The sequence below is a fragment of the Kryptolebias marmoratus genome, linkage group LG16, assembly GCF_001649575.2.
Source record: "Kryptolebias marmoratus isolate JLee-2015 linkage group LG16, ASM164957v2, whole genome shotgun sequence".
Taxonomy (NCBI): domain Eukaryota; kingdom Metazoa; phylum Chordata; class Actinopteri; order Cyprinodontiformes; family Rivulidae; genus Kryptolebias; species Kryptolebias marmoratus.
Genome location: NC_051445.1, coordinates 11,184,773 through 11,200,004, shown reverse-complemented (window position 1 = coordinate 11,200,004; position 15,232 = coordinate 11,184,773). Strand labels below are relative to the sequence as shown.

General features: G+C 49.1%; 2 protein-coding genes across 4 annotated transcripts in view; both read left to right on the top strand.

The window, feature by feature from the left end:
- Positions 1–10,154, top strand: part of adamtsl4 (ADAMTS-like 4) — a 49,497-nt gene extending 39,343 nt beyond the window's left edge. For both annotated transcript variants that reach the window (XM_037980186.1, XM_017425073.3), the window contains exons 6-17: positions 3,041–3,180; positions 3,572–3,776; positions 4,121–4,305; positions 4,788–4,905; positions 5,310–5,570; positions 5,683–5,812; positions 6,019–6,223; positions 6,402–6,575; positions 6,648–6,827; positions 7,149–7,328; positions 7,420–7,567; positions 7,642–10,154. In XM_037980186.1, the coding sequence (XP_037836114.1) occupies positions 3,041–3,180; positions 3,572–3,776; positions 4,121–4,305; positions 4,788–4,905; positions 5,310–5,570; positions 5,683–5,812; positions 6,019–6,223; positions 6,402–6,575; positions 6,648–6,827; positions 7,149–7,328; positions 7,420–7,567; positions 7,642–7,772 (2,057 nt within the window). In that variant the 3' untranslated portion in view covers positions 7,773–10,154. The remainder of the gene's footprint in view (positions 1–3,040; positions 3,181–3,571; positions 3,777–4,120; positions 4,306–4,787; positions 4,906–5,309; positions 5,571–5,682; positions 5,813–6,018; positions 6,224–6,401; positions 6,576–6,647; positions 6,828–7,148; positions 7,329–7,419; positions 7,568–7,641) is intronic.
- Positions 10,155–12,877: 2,723 nt separating this feature from the next.
- Positions 12,878–15,232, top strand: part of LOC108241106 (CUGBP Elav-like family member 3) — a gene marked incomplete in the record, with an annotated part of 23,841 nt that continues 21,486 nt past the window's right edge. For both annotated transcript variants that reach the window (XR_001808799.3, XM_017425033.3), the window contains 3 exon segments: positions 12,878–13,012; positions 13,258–13,287; positions 13,692–13,942. Coding sequence is in view for 1 of the 2 variants with exons in the window: in XM_017425033.3 (XP_017280522.2) it covers positions 13,798–13,942 (145 nt within the window).

Genomic DNA, 15,232 nt, shown 5'->3' with positions numbered 1-15,232 from the left:
CCCCCCCCCCCCCCTCTCCATCCTCCCTGCTTCCTGTTTCACTGCCTCGCTCTCTTTCTCTCCCTGCTGGAGTTTGTTTAGATGGACTGATAGTGGGGGGAAGTATATTTAGACAACATATGTTCCACTGTCTGAGCACTGAGCTCAGGGAGGGACAGGACGGGCAGGAGGGACAGAAGAGAGACGTTGGAAGCAAATGGAAGACCGGAGGTTGAGACGGGGAGGTGCAAGAATGGACGAATTGTTTTAAAGAAGCAGAAGCCCTGATAAGACAATCAAAGGCAGTTAGAGGAGGGTTGAAACGCTCTAGCATCATGTCTTTCATACCCGTTTCTTCATAAATATGTTGAGTTTAATCTGTCTTTCTGCAGGAATTAGACAGTAACACCGGCTGCTTTTAATCAGTGATCCAGTCAGAGTAAAAACAAAAAACAAACATTTCAGGTGATTAGATTCAGTTCAGATCAATAAAAAGAACGTAGCATTCCTTAATGCTACTTTTCATGCCATAGTTTTAACTGAACGTCTTGTGCTCAGAGTATGTGTTGGAGATGACTCTCGGCTACTACCACAGCAAATTTCAGCTCAATATCTGAAAAGCTGACAGAGTTATAGTCCTTTACAACAGGACTTATTATGTTGTGGCGCGTGCTGGAACTCTGCAATCCCGTAAAACAGGAAGGTCAAACTGCACAGCTGCACATCTCATGGGCTGGGGGTGATCCCTATTGATTTCGAGGTCATGGGGTCAAAGGTCAACGTCGAGTAACTGTGGCGGCCATCTTGAATCCAGTGGACTCCACATGTTGATGAGTTGTAGATGTATTTTCTGAATTGTTTTTGTACCTCTATATTTTACTGTTGAATATAAAATGTACTAACTTTTTTTCTGGAAGACATATTTGTAGTCTTTAGCACCTGCTCAGATGTAGTTTAGTACATTGACGAAGCACTTCCTTTGTCTCAACCAATCTTTTTAAAGCTTTCACAAAGTTTATACATTAGTCATGTAAATTGTCCAGTTAAATGTGCTTCAGAGATAAATCTGTGTCTCGAATAATATGGAGGTTTCACAACAAGTCGCGCGAGTTGAGAAAAAGGCGTGTAACGGTTTTAACGGTTTCGACCGAACCCGGCCCGTTCGTTTACGTTTGTGTCGTTAATTTGTCTGATAAATGCGACACAAAGGTCAAAGTATCAGAAGCTCAGAATGTGTTCAGTGGCAGAAACGCTTCCCTCCCGTCTCCGGCTTAATCTACGACTCGTGACTCACGCCGCGAGTTCACATTTCCAGCACTATTTATTGCAACATAATCACAGACACGCGCTCACAATGGCTCCGCCTGAGGACTCGAACACGCCGTTACGCCCTCTTGACTCCTTCCTCAAAGAAAATTACAAACACTGGAGCCGCTCTCTGCTTTTAAAAGCCCATTTCCTTGTGTCTCCTGCTGCTCTTTGGAGGAATTAGTTTACATTTTTGGTGACAGGCTGATTCACTCTTTCCAAGACTAATAGATTAAATTGAGCTTTCAAGGCTTTGCCAAAAGTTTTAAATCACCCATCGTTTCTTCATATTTTTGCTTCCAAGGAGGCCAGACTTCCTTGTAATATTTTAAAGTGGTAATAATCAGTAGTTCTTCAGGTCTATAAAAACTGCTTTTTCACACATTTTCTGTCCACTTTTTGCACCTGACCATGACCCTAAAATGTGACAAAAGAAGGCAGACTTAAAAATAAAAAAAATTAATATATATCTGCAGCTGATAAATAAATTCTGAAAGTCATGTCTAAAAGCATATTTTTTAATAGAATCAACAAATTGGAACAATTTCTGTTTTTGTGATAAGCTACAAGTTACAAGCTAGCACATTACTAGCTCACTGGTAAAGTATTTTAGCTTGTTGCTAGCTAGCTAAAAACAAAATTACTAGCAAGTTAGCAATAATGTTACGAGCTAGTTAGTTATAAATTTGTAACTTGCTATTTAGCAACTTTAAAATTACCAGCTAGCAAGTTACAAGCTAGCTAGCATAGTGTTTTAGCTAGTCGCTAGCTATCTAGTAACACAGTAATGAGCTAGCAAGTTACTAGCTAGCTAGTACGGTATTTTAGCTAACTTTTAGCTAAAGATTCAGTTAAAATTTGGTTGTTTGCTAAGTTGTATATTATGTGTTGATTCAACACTGATTTATTCCAAACAAACAAACAAATATTCTTATGAAAATGATCAGGTGTCGGACTGAAACTCTGTGGAAAAAGCAGGCAAAGTCCAAAAGATCCTGAAAAATCTTCCGAAATCCTGAGGAATATTGCTCGAGACCACTTTAAAAGATTACCAAAAAGTATGTCTCTATGGAAGAAATGAAGATTTTTATCTATATGTCGCCTACGTTTGGGATGAATACTTTAGGGAGCAAAAAAACGCATAAGCCTAAGTTAAAGAGATATGGCTACTTATGTCTGAAATAACCTTTTCTACTGTATATAAAGTGTCCACGAACGTCATGTGGGATTCCTATCATTTCACTCTCAAATAGCCTCAGTGTACTTCCTCAAACAGTGAAATAAGAGCTTGTATTTTCTGCACAGAGGACTCTTCTTCTCTGTATTCACAGCTCGTCTGTTTGTTGACCTGCTCTCTGGGCTCTGAAGGACTTTCACTTCCTGTGTAACCTTCAAGCGGCGCTGTCTTTTTTTTATTTTGATTCCTCCCCTCTGTCCTCTCTTCACACATGCGTGCACCGGTTGGGTTGCGCTCATAAATCTAACGCTTAAGTCCCCCCCCCCCTTCTTGTGATTGTGTAGCTCCTGAGAAGGTGCGGCAGTGAGTCTGGCGAGCACCGGGGGGTGAATGGCTGATGTCTGTCTCGTTGTCTGACAGACTGAAGGTTATACGTCGGTTTCCTGGCCACGTGGAAAGGCGTTCATCATCACACGGCTGGGTCTTCCACGAACTCCCTGTGAAGACAAACATACTTTAAGAAAAAAACAAAACATGTCGTTTAAACGCTGGCGCCCTCTGCTCCTTGTGTTGCAGTTGGCGCAGATAAGCAGTGCGAGCTGACCTGCAGACCCGCCGGCTACCGCTTCTACGTCCGCCAGGCCGAGCGCGCCCGGGACGGGACGCCCTGCTTCAACGCCAGCGCCAACGACGTGTGTGTGGAAGGACGGTGTCTGGTGAGTGTGCGTCTGAATCTGACACCGCTCTGTCTAGCCGGGCCTGACATAAACCAAAACGCTGGCTCTCTCCGCCTCACATCTGGGGGGCTGATTTAAAGCCTCCGTTCGGATTCGTTCGGTCGCCCCTCTGGGCCTCTTTCCTCTGCTTCTTCGCTCTCGTTGACATTCTGATTTCACCCTCGTTCCAGCCCTCCGCTCCTGGCAGGACTTCTGTGAGCACCAGTTACCAATTTGCACATGAAAGAAGGAAATAAACTCTGATATTGGAAGTGAAACAACAGGACTGGGTTAGCTTCGCTCTGCTGTCCCTGCTGCTCTTGCCACGTCTCCCTTTGTCCCCCTTGAACTTTCCCTCACGCACGCCGTCTCCACCGTCTTCTCTCCCCAGACCGAGGGCTGCGACGGCACGCTGGGCTCCGGCGCTGCGATCGACAGGTGCGGCGTGTGCGGCGGGCAAGGCGCCTCCTGCCGCAGGGTGACGGGCAGCTTCCAAAACACCTCGGTTCCCCTGGGTTACCACAAGATCCTGGACGTCCCGGTCGGAGCCACGTTCATTAACATCACGGAGAGACGAGCGAGCCCCAACTACCTGGGTGAGACGTCACGCGTGTGTGCGCTGCACAAAGATTTGAAGCCCGATTAGCGTCTGCGGCGGTGCGGAAAGTGAAACCCTGGCCGACGACGGCGTGTGTCCTGGGTTCAACTAAGGCTGCAGATGTTTTGTGGCCTCGCAGAGTTAAAACAGATACAAGTTTGTATTCGGTGAAGTGTGTACATGGCTGCATGTGTGAATGTTTGCCTCCTGTGTGTTAGCAAAACTGCTCTCCCAAACTCTCAGGGGGCAAGTTTCTTTTAAAACCGGCCAGACTAAACAGGGTTTTTAAATGCTAAAAAGAATTTTCGACCTAAATCTGACGCCCCGCCTTCGTTTCTCCAGCGATGAGGAGCGGCACAGGGGCGTCGGTGGTGAACGGGCGCTGGGCTGTGGACCCCCCCGGCGAGTACCAGGCAGGGGGCACTTCTTTCACCTACAGCCGGCCCAGAGCGCAGCCGGATGGGGAGGACGAGAGGGGCGAGTCCCTGAGGGCGCGGGGGCCCACCACAACCCAGCTGCAGCTTTACGTAAGTACGGGCGGCCCGGGAAGGCGTTTATCCCGACGCTAAGTAAATAAATCAGACGCAAACAGCCGCGGGGGCTCGGGTCAAAGACGACTGAGAGCCGATCAGATTATCATCTGATGACGTTAGTGAGGCGATAACGTCCAACCTGCTGCCGCTCTGCTGTTGGTGAGCAGATCCAGGCCTCCTCCCGTCATTTATGGCACTGGATCCTTCTTTAATTCTGGATGCTTTGCTTCCAAACAGACTTTCTGGTAATGTTTTAAAGTGGACTTGATCCATATTCGATTTGACTCAAAACAAAGACTATTGTGGCGTTAAACTCTTATTTCTCCAAACTGAGCGATCCACAGCAGGTAAGATATTGATCGCACAGAATATTTAGACTCCTGCTGATTAAGGGACGAAATGACCTCCTGAAGATGAGCCGCTGGGTCCTTTCAGAGTGTTTCACGTCGTCGCCTTTCTGTTTTGTTTTTCCCCAGATCATTTTCCACAAGGACAACCCGGGCATCGATTACGAGTTTTACGTCCCGGTGGAGACGAGAGAGGGCGAGAGGGAGGCACCGCGGGAGCGAGAGCCAGCGAGGGCACCCCTCCGCGGTGAGAGCCTCTCTCTGTGGAGCGCCGAAGATCACAGAAGTCATTCTTTCCGCATTACTTCTGGCATCCCTGCTGTAAGACAGGACTTGGCGTATTTTTGGTTTAGGACGGGGTGTGGTCGAGGGCCATGACCTGGACGGGAGGCTATCGGCTCGACATGTCTGCCGTCATGAGACCCTGACCTCATCGTGACATCATTAGCCTCTGACTCACTGCCTTCCTCCCGTTCCCCATATTTCAGCTTGTTTTGCCGTTTTCCTCCCTCTCTATCGCTGACATTTTTTCTCCTCTCCTCCCCGTGTCTATTTTTCTGCTTCTCCTCCACCCTTCCTGACGTTTCCAATTTATCTTTTTATATCCGTTTTGTTTATTTTTATTATTTTTTTCTGTGGGTTTCCTGCCAGGTCCCCTCGCCGTGTCCGTGGAGGAGCCTCCTCCCATTTCAGGGCCCTCTCTGCCGTCCTCCTCCTCCTCCTCCTCCTCCACGTCGGTGTTCTCCCCCCCGTCCTTCGACCGCTGGCCACCTGAGAGGACCCGCCCTCGGGGCCTGGGGCCCAACAGGAACGCTCGGATCCCCCCGCGGACCGACCTGCCACCCGACACCCAGCTGCCTTTCGTTTGGAGGAAAGGAGGCCTCACAGAGTGTTCCGCTTCTTGTGGAAGAGGTTTGATTTCTCCCCCTCCCCAGCTTCGTTTTCACCGCCGCTTATTTAACGTCGCCCTCTTCAGGCTGTTTTATGCAGGTGCATGTGTTTCTGTTCCCCCCCTCCCCTGCAGGCTCTCAGCACAGAGTGATTTTATGCGTAAACCGTCACACGGATGAAGAAGTGGCCGAGACGAAGTGCGACTCTGCAGCCAAACCTGCTGCTGAGGAGGAGTCCTGTAACACGCAGCTCTGCCCGCCATTGTGAGCAAATCCATATTTAACCCTCAGAATAATTGTTACATGTTGTCAGAAGGTTCTCTGCTTCCGTGGTTGTTTTTTCATTTGGTGCACCCGTACACATCATATTTTAAGTTCTCTGACAATACTTAAATAAAACAAACACACAGACGATATAAGCATCTGGTAAAAAGACAAGAAGCTGAATTTTGTCCCTGTCTGTGCGTCAGCTGGGAGGCCAGCGCCTGGTCAGAGTGCAGCGTTTCCTGTGGGCCCGGCGTGCAGCAGCGGCAGCTCCAGTGCAGGCAGAGCTTCGGGATGCGCTCCACCATGGTGCACCCTCAGCACTGCGCCCACCTCACCCAACCCGAGTCCACGCAGGCCTGCGAGCTCCAGCTGTGCTCCCACTGGGAGGTCAGCTCCAACTGGAGCACGGTACGTCGCCGAAGCCAGCCGGCGGCTCCAAGCCGCAGCCGCTCTGGTTGCCGAGGCGACTCGGGCCCCAGTCGGTTTGGTTTCTTTCAGAAATCACGAAAAGTCCTTGTACGTTCGAAGTCGTTTCGTTTCAGCTTTTTATTCCCAGCCTTTATGTCCTCGTCTCCGTTCGCCACAGTGCTCAGTTGACTGCGGGTTGGGCCGAAGGACGAGGAGCGTCCGTTGCGTCAGCGATCAAGGCGGCGTGGTGAGCGACAACGAGTGCAACTCCAGGCTCCGCCCACAAGGAAGCGAAGAGTGCAACATGGGGCCCTGCGTGACCAACTGGTACTTCACAGACTGGTCCAACACTGTGAGTGACACACACACGCTCAGAGAGGAGCGAGCTCAGCTGTGACCCTCCGCCTGATCTCCTCTCTCTCAGTGTTCGGCTCAGTGCGGCCCCGGGGTGCAGAAGAGGGAGGTGGTGTGTCTCACCAGAGGAGGCGTCAGGGACGGCGGAGAGGGCGGGGACTGCGTTGCGGAAAAGCCGATGGAGTTGAAAGCCTGCAACAGAGGTCCCTGTGTGCCGACGGTTCTGTGGTACAGCAGCTCCTGGTCCGAGGTAGGAGGGAGAGAGAAAAACTCTGTTTGATCACCGTCAGTTTAACGCTCTGAAACCTCGTTTTTTTTAAAGTAGATTAAGTTAAAAAGCAAAGTGGAGCAGCTTGCAAACTTTTATTTCATCTAAAAATGAAACAAAAGCAACTTAGGCTGCGTTCAGACTGCAGGCGGATTCAACCCAAGTGCCCCCGATGCGACACAAATCTGATTTTTTTCGTATCCGACCCAGGTCTTATATTTGACACTATTTGCATTAACAGTTATACGTTCAGTCTTTTACTTTGAGCTCTGTTTAGATGGCGTGTTTTTGTTTTTTTCCCAGTGTAATGTGCCGTGTGGCGACGGAACCCAGAGGCGGGACATCGTCTGCGTGAAGAAGCTGGGGAGCAACTTCACGGTGGCATCGGACTCGGAGTGCGCCCACCTGGAGAGGCCGGCGGCGGTGCAGGAGTGCAGGATGGGCGAGTGTCGGCCTCGGTGGTTCACGACGGAGTGGAGCGCGGTGAGAGGCGGGATGGGACGAGGGAGGGGATGGGCGCGGACGAGTGGCCGTGCGTGTGGTTTAAACCCCCCCTGTGTTCTCCTCTGGTCAGTGCTCGCGCTCCTGTGGGAGGGGCCTGCAGATCAGAGAGGTCCGGTGTCTGACGCCCGAGAAGACGCACAGCCAAGCGTGCGACCTCAGCGCCAAACCCGAGCAGGAGCAGATCTGCAACGCGACGCCGTGCGGTCCGCAGGTCGCAGGTGCGTGACACCTTGTCTTATTGTTGTGCTTTCGCTTGTTCGCCCTGCCGTAACCCGAGCCGCTTTGTTGGCAGATAAAAACTGCCGGGACAGGCGGGACAACTGCATGATGGTGGTGCAGGCCAGGATGTGCGTCTACTCCTACTACAAGACGGCCTGCTGCGCCTCCTGCACGCAGAGCGCCCAGCGCGCCAAGAGGCACTGAGGGCGAGCGGCTCCGAGTGCTGAAACGGACAGCTCAGACTCGACGTGTCACTCACATAACATATAGCTTTGTTGCTTCTGTTCATTCCCCCCCCCCAACGTTTTCAGGTAAAACACTGTGAAAGCAGCTGCTTCCTCCTCCCGGTTATGTAAACTGTAACCCCCCACCCACCCCCCGTACACAAACACACGCCCCGGAGACGCGTGTCTCACTGAGCGTGCTTCAGCTTGCCGGGGCGCATTAACACCGACGGGGGCGGCCATCTCACGCTCCTGGAGGCTCGTTTCTGTGGCTGTCAGGTTGGAGAGGAAGGCGCTCGCAGCGAGCTGGGCCTTCGTCGGAACCCCTCCTAATCTGAGCAGAAGTCACGTCTAAAAATGCGCTCGTGTTGCCAGGTGAACCGTACGGCGTGTCCGTGCAGAGGTTTCGGCTGGTGTAGTCATTTCTCCTCCCCGACAGGAGGGATTCTGTTCACACACAGCCTCTCCTGTTTGCCAAAAAAACTATTTCCTCCGGCGTCATCCGTCTTCGGCGTTTTTGACAAACCGAACCAAAGGAGGGCGGGGGCGGGTGAAGTGACCAAAAAAAATAAATAAAAGCGCGAGAGTCGAGATTCTTTCCCAAAGAATGTTAAGCAGCGCAGGCTCTGTCCGGCCAGTCAGATCTACATACAAATGTAGTTTGTTTTTGTTTTTTTCTTTGTTCAAGTTTCTAAAAAAAAAAAAAAAAGGCAGCAGCTGTTTGGTAAAAATGGCGTGCGCACCCGGAGGCTACGGTTTCTCTCTGTGTGTTCTCACGCTGCAAAAATAAGCAACACTTGGAGACGTGAGTTTTTGTGCTTCCAAACTACTCATAATTAATTAGCGCCACCTACAGGTAGATTCTGGTGGTTTTTTTTTTCCCAATTTAAAGGTGAATCTAGTGATGAAATCGCTCTTCTCCTTGATTTTAAAACCTAATCTAAGGTTGTTCTGCCTCTGTTATATTAAAACTCACTCCCGGCTCCCGGGCCACTTTAGCTGTTCTTGTTGTTTATATTTTCCAAAAGCAAACCAATAAAAAAAACAGTGAGAGAAGTGATTTCCTGGAACCAGGACGGGCCTGCAGACACATTTGGTGCCTCTGCAAGCGGCTTCCTGTGGCTTTGATCAAAACTAACATCAAAAAATGAATAATTTTTCAATTTGGAACCACAATAGGGGAACCGTATGAAGTCGTTGTGACACAGTAATGAAAGAACAGCTTTCCTTTTTATAAAAATGAGAATAAATGTTGGCACAAACAAAGGTTTCTGCCTTCGAGAGAGTGTAAAAATACCAATGATTGCCATCAGTTTATTACGGATCTTTAACTTCCTCATGTTACCAACTGAGCTGTAGTAGTTTTACTTATTTATATGACTTTTAATGACTTATGCTTATCTTAATTTTAAGCTTCAAATATATTTCATGGCTCTGGACAGTAAGGAGAAGGAGCAGAAACGGAGCAGCTACGACTCAGTAGATGAAAATAAAAGGTTTCCAAATGTCTTAGTTGCAGTTTTCTCTTAAAAAATATGAGAAAAACAATTTAGAGAATCTTGAGCAGCTTTATTAGGCGTGTTTTAAACCCAGCTGTAAGTCAGAGAGCGTTAAATCGGTGTTAGTGAGCTCGTTTCGTTGGGATGACGCCAACATGGCCGTCAAGCCGAGAAACATCCGGCTGCCGCTGAGGTCTTCAAAACATCTGCGCGCCGTCCGTCGCCCCCTTGGGCAGGAGATGCCGAACGAGTGGCGTCGGTGAGACGCCCGTCCGTCGCCGGGCTCGCTCTACGACCTGGACCGCTCCGCGCCAAACGCCGACCCTCGGGTTTCGACGCCTCCCGATTCTGCTCGCCTCCCGGCAAGTTCGCATCCCCGACGCCCAGCCCCACCAGGGGTCTGTGTGTTTGTGTCAGATGTGTTTTAATGTCTGTGACGTCTTTGGACAGCCGCACCGGAAAATCTTTTTATAACAAAGTAGAATAATCCGAAGTGGCGTCGTAGTCTTCATTTATTCACATCTAACTGTCGTATAACAGCTCAGCGCCTGAATAATGGATGTGTGTGTGTGTGTGCGTGTGTGTGTTGAATGCGACGTCCTCGTCTCTCATGCCTTGTAGTATAAATGACATTTTTATATAAATGTACACAAAACACCATAGTTATTTATCTATGATCTGAAGAAAGTGTAATTTATTTTTGTTTCCTTGTTGTTTTGAGGAGCCGTAGTTCCTCCACTAGATGTTCTGAGATTGTTATTATCGGTGTACGCAGATATGTTTTTTATCCTGTATAAACAGAAAACAGTGTGGGAAATCATTCTTCTGAAGCTTCGATTCGAATAAAATGAAATTAGAAGCGGTGCGTGGCGTTTGTTTTTTTTTTTTCTTGTCCTGCCGCTTTTGACCAAACGGTGGCACCGTTGGGTCACAAAACGACCCGTTTGCTTTGCTTCTCAGCCAGAACTCTTTGTTTGTTTTTTAGGGGGAGGAAAAAAAAGGGGGCTGGTAAAATATTAACTGTGCAAAGATGTTTATTATCAGCTAGGCAAACAGACGCCTTGGGGGTGGATATCCTGCGTTTTACTGTCTTGGCAGAGAAGCTCCTCTTTATTTATGAAAGCACGGCTCAAAACGTAGAAAGAAACTCTCGTTACATGAAGCCCAGTGACAAACAGAGCAGGTTCGTTTTATATAAGTTATGCTCCAGGATGAGTTCAGGGGCTTGTTTTCAAACTAGTGTCACCAGGAGAAAGAGGCCTGACAGCTGGAGGTCCTCCCAGTCTGGGCTGGAAGTTTGAAGTTTTGCTTTGGTTTGTTAATTAAATCCATCTAGATCAATAAATACAACACAGAAGAGATAAATTAAAGCCACTGTTCAGGAAGTTTATAAAGCCTCTTCAGTCTCTGGCTCAAAAATGTTGGGTTGTTTCTGTCTTCCAAGAACGATGTGTTACAATCCATCCATCCATCCATTAGTCGGGTCATGAAGCCCAGACTTCTCTCCACAGCTCCTCTTCCAGCTCTTCCTATGGAGGTCTCTAGGGAGCACCCTTACCAAACCACCTCAGCTGGCTCCTCTCGATGTGGAGGAGCAGCGGCTCTACTCCGAGTTCCTCCTGGATAACTGAAGTTCTCACCCGATCTCCAAGGGAGCGCTCAGCTGCCCTGTAAGGAAAACTCATTTCGACCGCCTGTATGCGTGATCTCGTTCTTTCGGTCTCTACCCAGAGTTCCTCACCACAGGTGAAGGTAGGAACGTAGACCAACGGGTAAACAGAGAGTTCAACTCCATCTTCATCACAACGGACCGACGGAGAGTCCACAACACTCTGTCTGAAGAAGACTCTGACACATTTAAACTCCTCCACCTGAGGCAGCACCTACTGCAGCGTATCATTTATACCAGTTTATACAAGTGCTGTCAGGATCATGAATAAAAATTATTCAATTTCTGCCTAATTATGAGGTCATATTCCAAGGCAGGCTTGTAAATGACAGAGCCTTGTTAGAAAGCAGCCTCAACTGCTCATATATATATATTTAATGGTTCAGAAATCAGTTTATAAAACATCAGGATGTTGCTTAAATGTAAATAAAAACAAAATGCAGTGATTTCCAAATCTTATAAACCCATATTTTATTCACGAGGGACCATTTTTGAGCGTATCAGGTGTTCAAGCGAAGACATCAGACAACTTTTAGGGTGAAATCAAGTGAATTTCGACAGCAGCGACGCGTCTCAGAAACGTAGGACATGGGCCATAGTTCTCTTTCAACAACACGATCCGAAAGCCTGCCTCTCTGATGGTATGGGGGTGCATAAGTGCTGAGAGGTGTGCTGAAGGAACCCCCTACCCCCTTCCCTGTCGGAGGCTGCAGGGGTGCCGCCTCACAAAGGGCACGAGTCAAGACCGGCAGATGGTGACCTCTCGCCAGGATCATTACCATGAACCGCGTGAACCCTCTCCACGTGAGAGTCGCGAGGGGTTCATCGGGTTCATCGCCTCCATGTTGGGAGAGCTGAATGTATACATTCAGCAGCTCGGATGTTTCCAGCTTTCCCAAAGTGCAGCGCGTAAAAGTAGGCCAGCTCCATCCCCGAGGTGCGCGCGCGCGTCTCTCTCTCTCTCTCTCTCTCTCTCTCTCTCTCTCTCTCTCTCTCTCTCTCTCTCTCTCTCTCTTTCTCTCTCTTTCCACCCTCTGTCACACATTTCGCCCCGCGTGGGTGTGAGCGTGATTTCGGGCTCTGGCGCGAACAGCTGTAGTAGTCGTGACGGCGTGCCCGTCGTCGGGAGCGCGCTTCGGAAGCGGCGTTTCAGCACCAAGGAGAGAGGAGCTCGCGGCGAGAACAATAGGCGGCTCCGCGCACCGCGCCGCGCCTTTTAGGCGGCGTCTGACGCGTTCACACCCGCGAACCCCCTTCCCTCTGCCGGGGTGGCTCAAACGCTTAAAAATGCTTGTAAAAAATCCCACTGGGGCGAGCAAGTGCGTACGCTAAAATACGAATCAAACTGAAGCGTCTTTGAGGGCCGTTTTGATTTTTTAAACACGTTCTTCGTGTGAGCTCGGGGAACGCATTTGCCAACGGTCCCTTGGAGTTACGTCACGAGCCAGAAACCGCTTTGGTGATTGGAAGAGGGGGGAGGGGGGGCAACAGAGAGCGGAGCGACACCGGACGTATACAACCGTTGGCCGCGCGAGACACTCCAAACTGGGAGAAAAAAGGGCAGAAAATAGTAATAGTTTACAAAAAAAAAAGAAAATAGTCCGGTGGGAACAAACAAGGCAGTAACAAGAAAACCATTCTAGTTGAAACAGTTGTAAGCTAGCCAAAATAAAATGTATTAATATTAATAATAAAAAAAGCTTAATTCAAAATAAAATCGGGCGCTTCGGGAGAGCTAGCTAGCTAGCTGTGCCACGTTAGCAGGAGCAATAAAGCAGCGTCACCTGCTTTAATTTCTGTCCGTAAAAACAAAAAAACAACCAAAACACACACACACACACACACACGCTATCTGTGCGCCGAAGAGGAGGAGGAGGAGCAGGAGGAGGAGGAGGAGGAGGAGGAGGAGGAGGGGAGCTGGCACAAAGAGCGGAGCGCATCCAGAGAGAGGGGAGGCTGGCGGACGGGACGCGGTGAGGACGACGACGGGGACCCGACGGAGAGAGCATCCTCACGATTTATTCCCGGGCTGCGTTTAGTTATTTATTAAAGGTAAGAGCTTTAATGTGTGGCCCTCATATTCCAAATGCGTCGCCTTTTATGCCTGTATATGTATATATTTCTATATAAATATATGATGCGTGTGTACATTGAGGGGGGCTCGGACAAAGAGCAGCGGAGCCCCCCCGTGTCATCCGTGTGTAGGCTGCCTAACCTACAGCTGCCTAAACAAAGAAACTGCCCCCGGTGCCATCATTTACCAACTAATAATTCTTTTTCTGTCCTTTAATCTGCAGGGATCCCTAACACCGCCCGTCCACCACAAGGTAACTCTTCCTCGCAGATATTTACCCCCTCCTTTTTTTCATTTTTTCCTGAATATAGATTTTAATTGGAGAAAGGCGCCAGTTATTGTTTTTTGATTGACTAATTAACATTTGCATAATTCCCCCCCCCACACACACACACACACACATACAAGAAGCTCCTGGAGCTCCTTTGTCATCAGACTGGGCTATAAATAGTTCAAATAAAAGCACAAAGTCGTTTTATTTATTATTTTATTGCATTCACGTTATTTGCTATCTTTCATTTCACCCCAAAATAAGAAGTATTAGTGTCCCAACAAATGCAATTTTAATGTAAATGCATAAATTGCTTTTCTTGCTGAACACCAGGCTAAATAAATACGACTAATTGCGGCTTGAACTTTTTCCCTTTCCGCCTATAGGTCGTGTCCGGCACCAGCTGCTTCTCTCCGGGGATAACCTGGTTCTGATCTCCGCTCGCCTCTCGCAGCCCTTCGCAGCCGTCTCCTCCTCCTCCGCCTTGTTCCAATGAAGGAGGCCGACGCCATCAAGCTGTTCGTGGGGCAGATCCCCCGGAACCTGGAGGAGAAGGACCTCAAACCCATCTTCGAGCAGTTCGGCAAGATCTACGAGCTAACAGTGATTAAGGACAAATACACCGGGATGCACAAAGGTAGGTCTCTCCCGCCTGACGCCGCTGAAAACAGAAGCCGAAAAGAAATGACAGAACGAGGAAGAAACATGGAGAAGCTTCAGCTCTAGATAGATAGATAGATAGATAGATAGATAGATAGATAGATAGATGTGTGACAGCGCCGCAGATAGATGGGAGGATTTTTTTTTTCTGCGCCGGCTGTCAGATGTAGCCATGGAAACTGCCACAGCGCCTCTCGCCTTCATCTCCTGTTAACGCTGCGGCGTCAGGCCGTGAAGACAGTCCCGTTAGGGCACGTACGCGCCGGATCCAAAGACTTTTATTCAGCTGCGTGGAGGTTAGCGCCTATTTAAAAACCTGCTGAGATTTGTAAACATAATCGCTGCACTCCACTGGAGAAACACCTAAAAAAAGGTGGAAAGTAGGCCTGAATAATACATGACGTGTCACCCTAAGAGCCTCTTGTTAATAATTAGAAAGCTTTAAAACAAACTCCGAATGCTCACGGAGTGAAGCAGAAGCCCTCTCAGCGACACGTGCGCAGCTACCGGGGGCTCCTTGGCGTTACATGAACCGGATTAGGCGGCGCGCTCCAATCAGTGTAATGGGCCCGTAAGCCTGAGTGAGACGAGGGAAAGAATTTGTTGTTTTTGAGAATCCCCCACATCCACAGTAAGCCCCACTTAAAAGCAATGAGATGGACTGCGAGATGCACGTGTGTGTCTGTGTGTGTCGTGTACGTTCCTGTGTGTGTGTCTTATCATTCTGTACGCACGTTATTTTTCCCCCCTCCCCTCCTATTTCCTGGCATTACGTTGATTCCCAATTGACTCGTCAGCCAGCGTGAGCTCGTTTCTGTGATCCAAGTCTGCATTGCTCCGTGTGAAATGTCCCAAGAGGTACTAACATGCTGCTAATCTTGTTGTCTCAGTGCTGGTGACAGGTGTAGTAAACAGCTCTGGCCGGCAAGCTCTGCCACTGCCACCCACCCCTCCCTCACACACTCAGACGCAGGTACAGGGGAGTGTGTTTGGAGTGATCGTGAGGCATGCCGTAGTGGTTGGGGATAGGGCAGGGAGCTGGCATGGCGCACCCCCCTCCCCCCCTCCTACATACACACGTCCGTGGTGCTGTCATGTGTGCTGACTCGTGCCGTGCCGTCCTGAAATGTGCCGTGCCGTGGAGTGTCCTCCTCTGCTCCTTGAGCACATCAGTTGTAGTTACTCTTCAGTGCATGACGGGCTCCATTTTTTAATTATCTTCCGAGAGAGAGAGAGAGAGAGAGAGAGAGAGAGAGAGAGAGAGAGA